The sequence below is a fragment of the Pseudophryne corroboree genome, chromosome 11, assembly GCF_028390025.1.
Source record: "Pseudophryne corroboree isolate aPseCor3 chromosome 11, aPseCor3.hap2, whole genome shotgun sequence".
Classification (NCBI taxonomy): Eukaryota; Metazoa; Chordata; class Amphibia; order Anura; family Myobatrachidae; genus Pseudophryne; species Pseudophryne corroboree.
Window position 1 is genome coordinate 161,204,061 of NC_086454.1, and position 15,151 is coordinate 161,219,211.

Here is a 15,151-nt window from a genome sequence, read left to right on the forward strand (position 1 = left end):
CGCTAATCCCCATGGTCCTGACGGAGTCCCCAGCATCCACTACGGACTACGAGAAATAGATTTATCGGTAAGTAAAATCTTATTTTTTGATACCTACCGGTAAATCCTTTTCTCCTAGTCCGTAGAGGATGCTGGGCGCCCGTCCCAGTGCGTACTTTACCTGCAGTTTAGTTATTCGGGTTACACAAGTTGTGTTATCTTAGTTTCAGCATGTTGCTGCAATTGTTTCATGCCTGTTGGCGCGTGTTATGTTGAATGCCATGTGTGCGGCATGGTTGAGGGTGTGAGTTGGCATGTATCTCACCACTAGTATTAAAGTAAGTCCTTCCATCGAAATGTCGGTCTCCCTGGGCACAGTTCCTATAACTGAGGTCTGGAGGAGGGGCATAGGGGGAGGAGCCAGTTCACACCCATTGAAAAGTCTTAAGAGTGCCCATGGCTCCTGCGGAACCGCCTATACCTCATGGTCTTGATGTGGTCCCCAGCATCCTCTACGGACTATGAGAAAAGGATTTACCAGTAGGTATCAAAATCCTGTTTTTTTTTTCTGTCTGAAAGTGGTATTACAAATCTTTGGAGAGAAAGATAACAGCATTGAGGATAAAGGCAGAATGTGATCGGGTTAGCATTATGAAGTATATAATCCAATATTCTCGCTTAGCGGAAATAAAGTTAAACTGCTGCGCTTTTAAACACGGGCTCAATGGATTTGTGCAATTGTGTTCAGAACACGTACAGTATGTGACAGCTAGAATAGGAGAGGAGCACATCCATTGATTTGAACCTGACTGCGGAGACTTATTCCAGAATTCCTTACTGGTCAGAACTCTTTCTCCCAACAGCCCTGACTCCCTACTTAATACAGTACATTTCTGACTGTTTTCAGAGCAGCTTGTGTGCTTTATTGTTTTTGTATAGTTCCCAAGCTTAGCATTAAAGCTCCCCAATTTGGTTCAAATGCATTCAGAAGGTTAACAAGAAACTGTGTTGATAAAATTACAGCTGAATGTTCTTTGTAATCTTTAGCAATTTCTCAAATTTTACTTTCAGAAATTGCAAAATAAATGTCAGAGCAGTTTCCTAAAGGGGAGACAAATCACTACAAATATGAGGCATGAGGGGATTCAATTGTGGGTGGGAAATAAAAACAAACAAACTTGTGTTGCGGGGTTTCGCTATTCAGTTAGAGGACTGAAAATGGGACGCAGTGATTTCTATAGAAGTCACTGCATCATGTTGCATGTCAAGTATGATATTTTTTTCCTTTAAATCATTAGTTTAAAAATAAAAATAAAAATCACCAGGTCTTGCTCTAGTATCCCATTGACAGCTCCCTTGAGTACTAATTGAGCAGTTGAGTTTCCAATTAGCTTAATTAGGCTGCAATTACTTTCCAAAGTGGGGTTTTCATCCACAGTCTGGAGCCAGTCCTCTGCAGCAGTGGTGTAAGTGTTAACCGCCCCATTCCCGGAGCCAAATGCTGGGAGAACTACATCTCCCAGCAGCGCCCTCCCCAGTCGGAAAATGGAGGGGAGACCATTGGGAGCCGCAGAGAGCACCGGAACGATGTGTGTATGTATGTTTGATAACGTGGTTATCTGGAGGGTGCATACCCAAAATTGGGCGCAAGTTTTTTTGCCTTTCAAAACCTTGCTATTATTAGAAACTTTAGATTAGGCTCAAATGTTTGATCGGAAACAGATAAATGTTAAACATATCTAGACTACAAGCTTTGGATTGTGTACATGCCCTGTGGTGTATGCTTCTGTGTCATGTATTGTTTGCATTATGTAAGAATTGTTATTTCTACTGTGTAATTGTAAGCATTTACTGGTCTTCCCCCTGCAGGTCCTTCTTCAGTGGGTCTTGATTTTTCTCTCCCGGGAGTTGAACATGTTTATGGGATTCCAGAACATGCAGAAAACCTAAGACTACGGACAACAGAGTGAGATTACGCTAACGCTACCTGTTCCTATCATTTGGACTTGGACTTTTTCTGTACAAACTGCGCATCAAGCTGCATCTTTTTTTAAACCTGGAGGAATTTCTTTTGAGTTTCCATTATACCAAAAAAACAAACCACCTGTAGATTTTATGCTGATCACCTCTTAATTCCTTATAGGATTGCTCATCTTTCACAATGTTGTGTTTTTGTCCCTGGCCAATGATAACTCTTCTTTTTTTCTGTTTCATCCACTAGGGGACACTGGAGTCCTATACAGTAGGGGTGCGAAGCCTTGAACCGGAGGTGTGGCACAATCTAAAATTAGCATTGTCTGCACAGCCGGCTCCTCCCCCTTCACATCCCTCCTCCCTCAGTTTGAAAAATTGTGCTGGAGGTACAGCACGTGGAGCACTGAGCTACTGACTAAACAAAACTGTAAAGGGCTGCGTCAACCTAACAAAAGGGGGACAAGGCTGCTTAATATTGGAGAGACAAAGATCCCTATTGAAGGGACCTGCATCTCTCCACAGGAGATCCTCCAGAGTCCTCTAAATAGTGAGTACTGGTTAACATAGAGGTAGCATAGGGTCTTTTATGTATATAATAATCGTTTTTCTTTTTTTTTTCTTTTTTTTTTTTATCTCTCTCTCCTCTCTAGAAATGGCTCTCACTCTCTCTCTACCTCGTAAGAAGTGTAACAGCGGCTGGCGCGCGGGAGCCAAGTGCGGCGCGGGACTCAGCGTCTCTTACCTGTGAGCAGGGAAACAGCCCCGGCGCGCACTGGCCAGAGAGTTCGGTGCGCGTCAGTCAGGGGAAGCGGCGCGCGCCAGCCAGCGGGAGGGAGTGGGAGCCTCACATAGACCTACGCCGCGCGGCTAAACAAGCGCGCGGCGTTAAAAGAATAATAACTGTTACAGAGTGAGCAGGAACAGTAAAGGTTTTTTTTAACAAACCTGCATGTCCTAGCATTTAGTGAGGGCCATGTTTAGTTGCATGGCGGTAAAACATGGCGCCAGTCTGTGTAAAGAAGGGTCCTCCTTCCCCCCCCCCTCAGTAAAGAAGGGAAGTTTGTTTTATTACACAACAGCTCCCCCTGCTGCACTGTTTGGATAGTGCATATATTAATAAGAGTAGAGACATTCTGCTAAACAGCTCCCTCTGCTGGTGAAAATAAATATATAGGAGGATCTCCTGAAAAGTAATTATGCTTTACATTTTATATTTTCAAGGGACTTCTATTTCAAAGATCCTGAAGAAAATACACGGAAGCAAGCGGATACCAACTCTAGCATCGTAGCTGCTCTACAGTTGGGGTGTGGGGGTTGCGAGTCGGCTGGTGTGTTTTTTGTTTTTGTTTTTTTTTATGTAAAAATATATTGACCTGCTTTTTCTCTATAAGAGAGGACTGGTAAAAAAATTCCAGCCGGATCCAATACCTTCGCTTCCGTGATCTCCCAGTCTTTCTCTTCCTAGTTTAAAGGGTGAAAGCGCTGCGTAGTATCCCGGTAAAGGGTTTTAAAAACATGTCTAAGGCAACCAAGACCTAAAAGACCTGTTATGTTTGTACGAAATGTAACAAGAAGAGCACGCGGGTTGGCAGCTCCGGGGTGTGCGACTCCTGCTTAGACAGGGACGCTCCACCTGGAAGCAGTGCTCTGGCTAAGGCATGGGAAGACAACCTTGCTAATAGAATCTCCAAGGAGATGGCAGAATCGCGCAAGCAGCAATCGGAATGGGCTGCGGGATTCTCAAAGACGATGGAAGAATTTCTCATCAAGTTAACGCCGCCCGCACACGCAGAAACGAGTGTGCGCAAGGCCGTTAAAAGAACGCTTCCTATTATACCGGAATCAGAGGAGGAAGAGGGTTTTCTTCTTGATACGGAGGAAGGTGAGTTAATTGAACCTAACCTAGACGCCGATTTTCCAGAGGAGGACACGGCAATCTCTGGTCTGGACTCCTTAATTGACGCGGTTAAGGAGATCCTAAACTTTCAGGTAGAGGAAATACGGGAGCCGGAAGATTTCGATTTGTTCGAATCCCAAAAGCCGCGTTCAGCAGTGTTTGCCATTCCTAAATCCCTCCAGTCTCAGATGGAGGAGGCTTGGAAACAACCTGACAAACGGTTTCAATTTCCGAAACGGTTTCAGGTAACTTATCCCCTACCTAAGGGTGTAATGGACAAGTGGGAGAATCCGCCGGTAGTGGATGCTTCCCTAGGGAGGTTGTCAAAGAAGACAATCTTACCAATTCCTAACGTAACTACTTTAAAGGATGCGTCAGACCGTAAGGTTGACACAGCGTTAAAGTAAATTTTCGTAGAAGCTGGTGCAGCGCAGAGACCTGCGATCGTCTGTGCTTGGGTTAACAAGGCCATGGGTGCATGGTCTGGACGTATTGTACAAGCTATTGAGGAGGAAAATGGCTTAGAAGAGATTACCCAACTTGCGGAACACATTCGAGAATCTGCTTCATACTTGTGTCAGGCTTCTAAGGATATTAGCAAAATAGCATCGCGCATATCTGCATCGGCCATATCGGCTAGAAGGATTTTATGGCTCAGAGAATGGCAAGGAGACTCTGACACCAAGAAGGCAGTAGAATTCATCCCCTTTGGGGGTGAAATGCTGTTCGAACCAGAGCTGGACAAGTGGATTTCGCAGGTTACAGCGGGGAAGTTCACTTTTCTGCCTACTCCTTATACGAGAACCGCTCCACAAACTAGGAGAGGTTATTCGGGACCAGCATTTACTTAATTTAGATCTCAGTCCTTTCGAGCCCGAGGAAGGGTTTTCGGTACACAGGCACGTGGGGGCAGAGGTAGAGGTCGCTCACAAGCAGCAACCAGAAAGCAGGATAAACCTGCTGACAAGACCGTGGCATGACTGCCTCCCAACTCACCTGGGGTCCCCCTTGGTGTGCGGACGACTGGAAGGTTTTCAGGACATCTGGGCCAAAACCTCACCAGAACTTTGGGTGAACAACTTAATCTCTTAGGGATACAAACTGGAATTTCAACAGAGGCCTCACAGTCAGTTTTTTACAACAGGATTTCCTCAGTGCCCTCAAAAAGCAAGGGCACTACGGGCAGCAATTCTCAAATTGCTACAAGCAGAGGTCATTATTCCGGTTCCCGCTTCTCAGAAAGGAACGGGGTTCTATTCCAATCTTTTTGTCGTGCCAAAGCCAGACGGGACGGTCAGACCAATACTCAATTTAAAAGTTTTCAACCAGTTTTTAAGGGTCTACAAATTCAAGATGGAATCAATCCAATCCGTCATTGCAGGCTTAGAACAGGGAGAGTTCATGGTATCCATGGACATAAAGGATGCATATCTACATATTCCAATCTGGACTCCTCACCAGGCTTACTTAAGGTTCGCACTGGTGGCGGATCACTACCAATTCCGGGCCTTGCCGTTCGGTCTATCATCAGCTCCAAGAATCTTCACAAAGATCATGGCGATCATGGTTGCAGGACTGAGACTGTTGGGAGTCACGATTATACCTTATCTGGACGATTTACTGATCAAGGCACCATCTCAGAATCGACTACTCCAAGATGTTCAGACATCCCATAAATTTCTGATTCAACATGGATGGATTGTCAATTTCCGAAAGTCCAACCTCATACCGACTCAACGGATTCAATTCCTCGGTCTCATCTTGGACACGGTCCTATTACGTGTGTTCCTACCAGAGAACAAGGTCCAGGACCTACAGAGATTAGTGGCTCATGTACTGAGGACGCAAACCGTTTCTCTGCACCTCTGTGTGCAACTTCTCGGGAAGATGGTGGCGTCGTTCGAAGCTCTCCATTACGGCAGACTTCATTCCCGACCATTCCAAATAAACCTCATTGCTCAGGGAGCAGGCTCGCACTGGCTTCTCCATCGGAGAATCCGACTTCAACCACAAGTACGGGTCTACTTGATATGGTGGTCGTTACACAAGAACCTTGCAGCCGGCAAGAAATGCGGCATTTGGGATTGGAGGATCCTGACGACGGACGCCAGTCTCAGAGGTTGGGGAGCCGTCCTAGAGGACCATCAGTTTCAAGGACGGTGGACGCTACAGGAGAGCAAACTACCCATAAATATCCTCGAACTAAGAGCAGTTTACAATGCACTTCTCTTAGCAGAAGACCTAGTCATGAATCAACACATCAGGATTCAGTCAGACAATGTCACGACGACGGCTTACATAAACCGTTCAAGGAGGAACAAAGAGCAGGATGGCGTTAAAGGAAGCCACAAAGATCTTGTTGTGGGCAGAAAGATGAGACATCATTCTCTCGGCAGTGTTCATTCCAGGTGTGGAGAACTGGGAAGCAGATTACCTCAGTCGACAGGACATGCATCCGGGAGAGTGTGCCTACATCCACGGATTTTCGACATGGTTGTGAGAAGATGGGGTCTGCCTCAGGTGGACCTAATGGCGTCTCAACAAAACCATCAGCTGCCCAGATATGTCTCAAGGACTCGAGATCCTGCAGCCGAAGCAGTGGACGCATTAACACTTCCTTGGTGTTACAGGAGGGTTTACATATTTCCACCATTCCCACTCATACCCAGGGTTCTGAAACGGGTGATGTCGGAACGAGTGTGGGCAATTCTAATCACACCAGATTGGCCCCGCAGGAGTTGGTACTCAGACCTGCGAGGGTTACTTGCGGAAGATCCTTGGAGGTTACCTCAGAGAGTGGACCTGCTATCTCAGGGACCGTTCCTACACCCTGACCTGAACAGGCTGCGTTTGATGGCGTGGCTATTGATACCCGGATCTTAAGAAACAGAGGGATTCCACGAACGGCCATTCCTACAATGATTGCCACTAGGAAACCAGTCACAGCCAGGCACTACTACAGGATTTGGAGACGATACATGGCTTGGTGTCAGGAACGGGGATGGAATTCAACGAACTTCCACTTATCTCGACTTCAGGCCGGTCTAGATGGAGGGCTCAGACTGGGCTCTCTGAAGGTTCAGATTTCGGCTCTCTCCATCCTTTTTCACTAGCTGTTAGCATCCATGCCAGAGATTCAAACCTTTTTACAAGGGGTTCTGATGATTCAACCCTCTTTTCGTCCTCCCACGGCACCATGGGACTTAGTTAGAATATTTGAAGTCACCGACTTTTGAGCCATTGACAAGAACAGACCTGAAATATCTCTCATGGAAGGTCACGTTATTACTTGCCTTGGCTTCGGCTAGGCGGGTTTCTGAGTTGGGAGCCTTATCCTGTAATAGTCCCTTCTTAGTGTTTCATGAGGATAGGGCGGAACTCCGTACAAGAGCAGATTTCCTTCCGAAGGTGGTTTCGGGGTTTCACGTAAACCAGCCAATAGTGGTCCCATCTTTCCAGAGACTCACAGATGAGGACGTGTCACTGGATGTTGTCCGAGCTTTACGGGTATACGTACAGGTTACGTCGTGCTTCAGTAAGTCAGACCATTTGTTTGTTCTTTATGATGGACCAAAGAAGGGTTGGCCAGCATCTAAGCAGTCTTTGTCTAGATGGATTAGACTTGCCATTCGGCAAGCTTGTGTTTCCTGTGGCAAACAGGTTCCGGTTCAGACGGGTGCTCATACTACCCGATCAGTGGGTGCCTCGTGGGCGGCTGCCAGGGGTGCTTCCACTACTCAACTTTGCAGAGCGGCGACGTGGTCTTCAGCCCACACGTTCGCAAGATTTTACAAGTTTGATACTTTTGCGTCCGGAGAATCTAAGTTCGGACGTTTAGTTTTGCAGGCCACCGACTGCACTCCCTCCCTGGGGGAAAACTTTGGGACGTCCCCTACTGTATAGGACTCCAGTGTCCCCTAGTGGATGAAAGAGAAAAGAGGATTTTGGTACTTACCGATAAATCCATTTCTCTGAATCCTCTAAGGGACACTGGACGCCCGCCTCAGTGCTGTCAACCTGCTGTGTTCAAAGTTCTTGTTTTAAACAGTTTGTACAAACAGCATTAGTTATTCGGTTAAGAGTTCTTGGCCGCTGTTTGATATGTTGTACGGTTCGGTTCCTCGCCATGTGCTATAGTGTCATGTCCTATTCTCTCAGTCAAATTTTTCAAACTGAGGGAGGAGGGATGTGAAGGGGGAGGAGCCGGCTGTGCAGACAATGCTAATTTTAGATTGTGCCACACCTCCGGTTCAAGGCTTCCCACCCCTACTGTATAGGACTCCAGTGTCCCCTAGAGGATTCAGAGAAATGGATTTATCGGTAAGTACCAAAATCCTCTTCTTTCTTTTTTTTACCTTTCAGGAACACCGATCCATACCGGCTTTATAACTTGGATGTCTTTCAGTACGAGCTATATAACACCATGGCTTTGTATGGTGCAGTTCCTTTGCTGCTAGCTCACAACATTCACCGCACTTTAGGTATTTTCTGGCTCAATGCCGCGGAAACTTGGGTAGATATCAGCTCCAACACAGCCGGCAAGGTGAGCAAATTGGTTTTGCAAGGTGCAATGCAGAACAGATGAGAAAATGGCACTGAAATCATTGTCTCCTCCTAACTCATTGTCTCCTTCCCAGACTCTTCTTGGAAAGATGTTACAGTACATGCAGGGAGGTGGGGAGACACCACAGACAGATGTGCGCTGGATGTCCGAGAGCGGAATAATAGATGTGTTCCTTCTACTGGGGCCTTCTCCAAGTGATGTGTTTCAGCAGTATGCCAGCCTTACAGGTACTTAAATATACTCCTAGGTACTTTGCCTTGCATTTATATGTGTCCTCATGTACACCATGCGGCACAAGACATCAAGAGTGAGTCACGCTGAGTGATGTAGTGTAGCGACCTGACACGTTGAGAATGACTGTTTGATGTGACTGCGGCAATAGTGAATCAGGACACATTTGTAGCTTCGAGTTTGGGACTGTGGCATATGACTTCGTAATTGAGAAATCTCCCAATAGACAAAAAATGTCCTTCCCTTTTTCCAAACTTTTTACTGTCGATCCCTGCCAAAAGCAGGCATAGGAATTTACAGAGGTAGGTTTTACACCTGCAGCCTCTTTAAAACCTTTGTGTAGAAATGCATTATGGTGTCATGCTGTGTTCATAGGCTAAAACAGTCTTGTATGTTCAATATCTGATGTAAATGTACAGTGTTTAGACCTTTTGTCCTTACTACCTGAAACAGGAGTGTTATGATTGGTCTCTTAACAAGCAGTCTGTTTTTTAGTGATGTCATTTATTGAAATGTACATATATTTTGTGGATGTAGTTACTGTACTATCCCAGTACTCTGGTCCTGACTGCAGACAGTGGCAACTTGGCGGTCAGAATCCTGGCGGTACTTACTGGGGTTAGGGCTTTGGCACTAGGGATGGGTGGGTTAGGATTTAAATGATTACCAAAATCCGCTGTCTGCATTCTGACCGTCTGGATCTTGTGCAAAAGGATATTGATACTGATAAATCTAAATATTTATCTTATAACATTTACTATATATTGGTAAGAGACTCAGTACGCAATGGGCGTACGGGGTACCGTAAGGGTACGCACTTAGCGTAGCAGACGCTAGGCCGTGGTCGAGACGCACGAGCGACACGTTTGCTCACGGCTTACGCTGGGTATCGAGCACGCTATAGGCGGTCCGAGTACCGTAATGCTACGCTACTAGCGTAGCGGACGCTGTGCCCTACAAGAGGAACACAAGCGGCGCAGACGCTCACAGGATGACACACAGTAAACCTTGTATGCAACACAATGAAAGGCTGAGCCTATACTGTAAACCTTGGTTTTGTAATGTGAACACAATGCAATGCTAATTAACCTCTATTATATAAAAGCCTCTTGAGCGATTGAGACGCTCTGAATACTCTCAGCAATGTAATAAACACACAATACCTTGCTAAGGTTCCAAAACCTTTACTAACAAGATTTAGTTATGTAAAAAAGGAAAATACAGTTAACATTTTATACACTACAGGCTAACATCAATATCTAAACATAATAACTACACATATACAATATACAACAGCGTAACAATAACAGAGAGAGAGAGTATGGCAAATACAAACAGAGAACAAGTTGGTTACAGAGAAACACTTACACACTGGGGAATGATCGCTGCGCAGTCCTGGTCACCAGCTCCATAGTTAGTCAGTGATGAAAACCTTTTGTGGAGAGTAGACTAAGCTGGCCCAAACTGGCTGTTCCTTATGTACACTGCATACAGTACACTACAAAGGGACCTATATCTCATTGTTCATTGGACACCGGAATCTGTCTTCACATTACAACAAAAGGTCATAGGTTTGTTTGAACAGGTGGGCTGTGACTATTCCAGACTGCTCAGGTGGGAGGGAATCTCAGGATTCCTACCACATGGACAATGAACTGCAAATATAGCAAATGTCCATAAACTTCTTATAGACATAACTATTCGCAGGAGCGATTGATTTCTCTCAAACCAATACCGGAATGTTTCTAATAATATACTCTACCGTTGCATACTAAACACCACTGCTCAAAAACCTGTCTGACCCTTCGTATCATGCAAAGAGGGATTTCTCTGTCCATAAACCAGTTACACTAAACAAACTTACTGATATTATTAAGGAGACCATAACCTACAAAATGCACAATTTGGATTAACTATGTGACGATTGAGTCGCCCGCCAGACGCACACAAACCCTACCGTAAATGCACATACCACGCGCTTGAGCGCATGTCCGTGGAGGCGCCGTCACGCAACTGCGAATATGCGCACGCACGGGAGAGAATGTGCACGTGCAGCGGGCAAGCGCATGGGGTTAGTACAAGGCATGAGAATAACAATATTTCTCTGACGTCCTAAGTGGATGCTGGGGACTCCGTCAGGACCATGGGGAATAGCGGCTCCGCAGGAGACAGGGCACAAAATTAAAAGTTTGACCACTAGGTGGTGTGCACTGGCTCCTCCCCCTATGACCCTCCTCCAAGCCTCAGTTAGGTTTTTGTGCCCGGCCGAGAAGGGTGCAATCTAGGTGGCTCTCCTAAAGAGCTGCTTAGAATAAAAGTTTGTTAGGTTTTTTATTTTCAGTGAGTCCTGCTGGCAACAGGCTCACTGCAACGCGGGACTAAGGGGAGAAGAAGTGAACTCACCTGCGTGCAGGATGGATTGGCTTCTTAGGCTACTGGACACTAGCTCCAGAGGGACGATCACAGGTACAGCCTGGATGGGTCACCGGAGCCGCGCCGCCGGCCCCCTTACAGATGCTGAAGGTCCAGAAATCGGCGGCTGAAGACGTCCCAGTCTTCTTAAGGTAGCGCACAGCACTGCAGCTGTGCGCCATTGCTCTCAGCACACTTCACACCGCGGTCACTGAGGGTGCAGGGCGCTGGGGGGGGGCGCCCTGGGCAGCAATGTAATTACCTTTACTGGCTAAAAATACATCACATATAGCCCCTGGGCTATATGGATGTATTTAACCCCCGCCTGGATTACAGAAAAAACCGGGAGAAGAGCCCGCCGTGAAGGGGGCGGGGCCTATCTCCTCTGCACACAGCGCCATTTTTCCCACACAGATCCGCTGGTGGGAAGGCTCCCAGGCTCTCCCCTGCACTGCACTACAGAAACAGGGTTAAAACAGAGAGGGGGGGCATATTTTGGCGATATTAATATATATTAAGCTGCTATAAGGGAAAACACTTACTATAAGGTTGTCCCTGTATAATTATAGCGCCTTGGTGTGTGCTGGCAAACTCTCCCTCTGTCTCCCCAAAGGGCTAGTGGGGTCCTGTCTTCTATCAGAGCATTCCCTGTGTGTGTGCTGTGTGTCGGTACGTGTGTGTCGACAGGTATGAGGACGATGTTAGTGGAGGCGGAGCAATTGCCTGTAATGGGATGTCACCCCCTAGGGAGTCGACACCGGAATGGATGGCTTTATTTATGGAATTACGTGATAGTGTCAACACGCTACAAGGTCGGTTGACGATGTGAGACGGCCGGCAAACCAATTAGTACCTGTCCAGGCGTCTCAAACACCGTCAGGGGCTTTAAAACGCCCATTACCTCAGTCGGTCGACATAGACACAGACACGGACACTGACTCCAGTGTCGACGGTGAAGAAACAAACGTATTTTCCAGTAGGGCCACACGTTACATAATCAAGGCAATGAAGGAGGCATTACATATTTCTGATACTACAAGTACCACAAAAATGGGTATTATGTGGGGTGTGAAAAAAACTACCTGTAGTTTTTCCTGAATCAGATAAATTGATTGAAGTGTGTGATGAAGCGTGGGTTACCCCCGATAGGAAGTTGCTAATTTCAAAGAAGTTATTGGCATTATACCCTTTCCCGCCAGAGGTTAGGGCGCGCTGGGAAACACCCCCTAGGGTAGATAAGGCGCTCACACGCTTATCAAAACAAGTGGCGTTACCGTCTCCTGATACGCCCGCCCTCAAAGATCCAGCTGATAGGAGGCTGGAAAATACTCTAAAAAGTATATACACACATACTGATGTTATACTGCGACCAGCAATCGCCCCAGCATGGATGTGCAGTGCTGGGGGGGTTTGGTCGGAATCTCTGACTGGAAATATTGATACCCTGAATAGCGACAATATTTTATTGACTATAGAGCATTTAAAGGATGCATTTTCTTTATATGCGAGATGCACAGAGGGATATTGGCACTCTGGCATCAAGGGTAAGTGCGCTGTCCATTTCTGCCAGAAGAAGTTTATGGACGCGACAGTGGTCAGGTGATGCGGATTCCAAGCGGCATATGGAAGTTTGCCGTATAAAGGGGAGGAATTATTTGGGGTCGGTCTATCGGACTTGGTGGCCACGGCAACAGCCGGAAAATCCACCTTTTTTACCTCAGGTCACCTCCCAACAGAAAAAGACACCGTCTTTTCAGCCTCAGTCCTTTCGTTCTCATAAGAACAAGCGGGCAAAAGGCCATTCATATCTGCCCGAGGCAAAGAAAAGGGTAAGAGACTGCAGCAAGCAGCTCCTTCCCAGGAGCAGAAGCCTTCCCCCGCTTCTGGAAAGTCCTCAGCATGTCGCTGGGGCCCTACAAGCGGACTCAGGTCCGGTGGGGGGGTCGTCTCAAGAATTTCAGCGCGCAGTGGGCTCACTCGCAAGTCGACCCCTGGATCCTGCAGGTAGTATCACAGGGGTACAGATTGGAATTCGAGACGTCTCTTCCTCACAGATTCCTGAAGTCTGCTTTACCAACATCTCCCTCCGACAGGGAGACGGTGTTGGAAGCTATTCACAAGCTGTATTCCCAGCAAGTAATAGTCAAGGTACCCCTACTACAACAAGGAACGGGGTATTATTCCACGCTGTTTGTGGTACCGAAGCCGGACGGCTCGGTGAGACCTATTCTAAGTCTAAAATCTTTTGAACACTTACATACAAAGGTTCAAGTTCAAGATGAAATCACTCAGAGCAGTGATAGCGAATCTGGAAGAAGGGGACTTTATGGTGTCCTGGGACATCAAGGATGCTTACCTCCATGTCCCAATTTGCCCTTCACACCAAGGGTACCTCAGGTTCGTGGTACAAAACTGTCGCTATCAGTTTTAGACGTTGCCGTTTGGATTGTCCACGGCACCCCGGGTCTTTACCAAGGTAAAGGCTGAAATGATGATTCTACTTCAAAGGAAAGGCGTATTAATTATCCCTTACTTGAACGTTCTCCTGATCCAGAGAACAGTTAGAGGTCGCAGTAGCACTATACCAAGTAGTGCTACAACAGCACGGGTGGATTCTAAATATTCCAAAATCCCAGCTGATCCCGACAACACGTCTGCTGTTCCTAGGGATGATTCTGGACACAGTTCAGAAAAAGGTTTTTCTCCCGGAGGAGAAAGCCAGGGAGTTATCCGAGCTAGTCAGGAACCTCCTAAAACCAAGAAAAGTGTCAGTGCATCAATGCACAAGAGTCCTGGGTAAATGATGGCTTCTTACGAAGCGATTCCATTCGGCAGATTCCACGCAAGAACCTTTCAGTGGGATCTGCTGGACAAATCGTCCGGATCGCATCTTCAGATGCATCAGCGGATAGCCCCGTCTCCAAGGACAAGGGGGTCTCTTCTGTGGTGGTTGCAGAGTGCTTACCTTTTTGGAGGGCCGCAGATTCGGCATTCAGGACTGGGTCCTGGTGACCACGAATGCCAGCCTGAGAGGCTGGGGAGCAGTCACACAGGGAAGAAATTTCCAGGGAGTGTGGTCAAGCCTGGAGACTTCACTTCACATAAATATACTGGAGCTAAGGGCAATTAAAATGCTCTAAGCCTGGCAAGACCTCTGCTTCAGGGTCAGCCGGTGTTGATCCAGTAGGACAACACCACGGCAGTCGCCCACGTAAACAGACAGGGCGACACAAGAAGCAGGAGGGCAATGGCAGAAGCTGCAAGGATTTTTCGCTGGGCAGAAAATCATGTGATAGCACTGTCAGCAGTGTTCATTCCGGGAGTGGACAACTGGGAAGCAGACTTCCTCAGCAGACACGATCACCACCCGGGAGAGTGGGGACTTCACCCAGAAGTCTTCCACATGATTGTGAACCGTTGGGAAAAACCAAAGGTGGACATGATGGCGTCCCGCCTCAACAAAAAACTGGACAGGTATTGCGCCGGGTCAAGAGACCCTCAGGCAATAGCTGGGGACGCATTGGTAACACCATGGGTGTACCAGTCAATGTATGTGTTCCCCCCCTCTGCCTCTCATACCCAAGGTACTGAGAATTATAAGGCGAAGGGGAGTAAGAACGATACTCGTGGCTCCGGATTGGCCAAGAAGGACTTGGTACCCGGAACTTCAAGAGATGCGCACAGAGGATCCATGCACTCTACCTCTAGACTTACCGCGGCTGCGTTTGACGGCATGACGGTTGAACGCCGGATCCTGAAGGAGAGGGCTCCGACGGAGGAATTTCAACTGGGTCGATTCCTACATTTCCTGCAAACAGGATTGTCTATGGGCCTCAAATTGGGGTCCATTAAGGTTCAAATTTCGGCCCTGTCGATTTTCTTCCAGAAAGAATTGGCTTCCTGAAGTCCAAGCTTTTGTCAAAGGAGTACTACATATACAGCCCGGTTGTGCCTCCAGTGGCACCGTGGGATCTCAATGTAGTTTTGGGATTTCTCAAATCCCATTGGTTTGAGCCACTCAAATCGGTGGATTTGAAATATCTTACATGGAAAGTGACCATGCTACTGGCCCTGGCTTCGGCCAGGAGAGTGTA

At 47.1% G+C, this 15,151-nt stretch overlaps 1 protein-coding gene across 2 annotated transcripts in view; it reads left to right on the forward strand.

Annotated features, from left to right (window-relative positions):
• The window catches only part of GANAB (glucosidase II alpha subunit), a 156,761-nt gene that overhangs the window by 61,537 nt on the left and 80,073 nt on the right, over positions 1 to 15,151 (forward strand). For both annotated transcript variants that reach the window (XM_063945047.1, XM_063945048.1), the window contains 3 exons: positions 1,849 to 1,945; positions 8,213 to 8,393; positions 8,488 to 8,641. In XM_063945047.1, the coding sequence (XP_063801117.1) occupies positions 1,849 to 1,945; positions 8,213 to 8,393; positions 8,488 to 8,641 (432 nt within the window). The remainder of the gene's footprint in view (positions 1 to 1,848; positions 1,946 to 8,212; positions 8,394 to 8,487; positions 8,642 to 15,151) is intronic.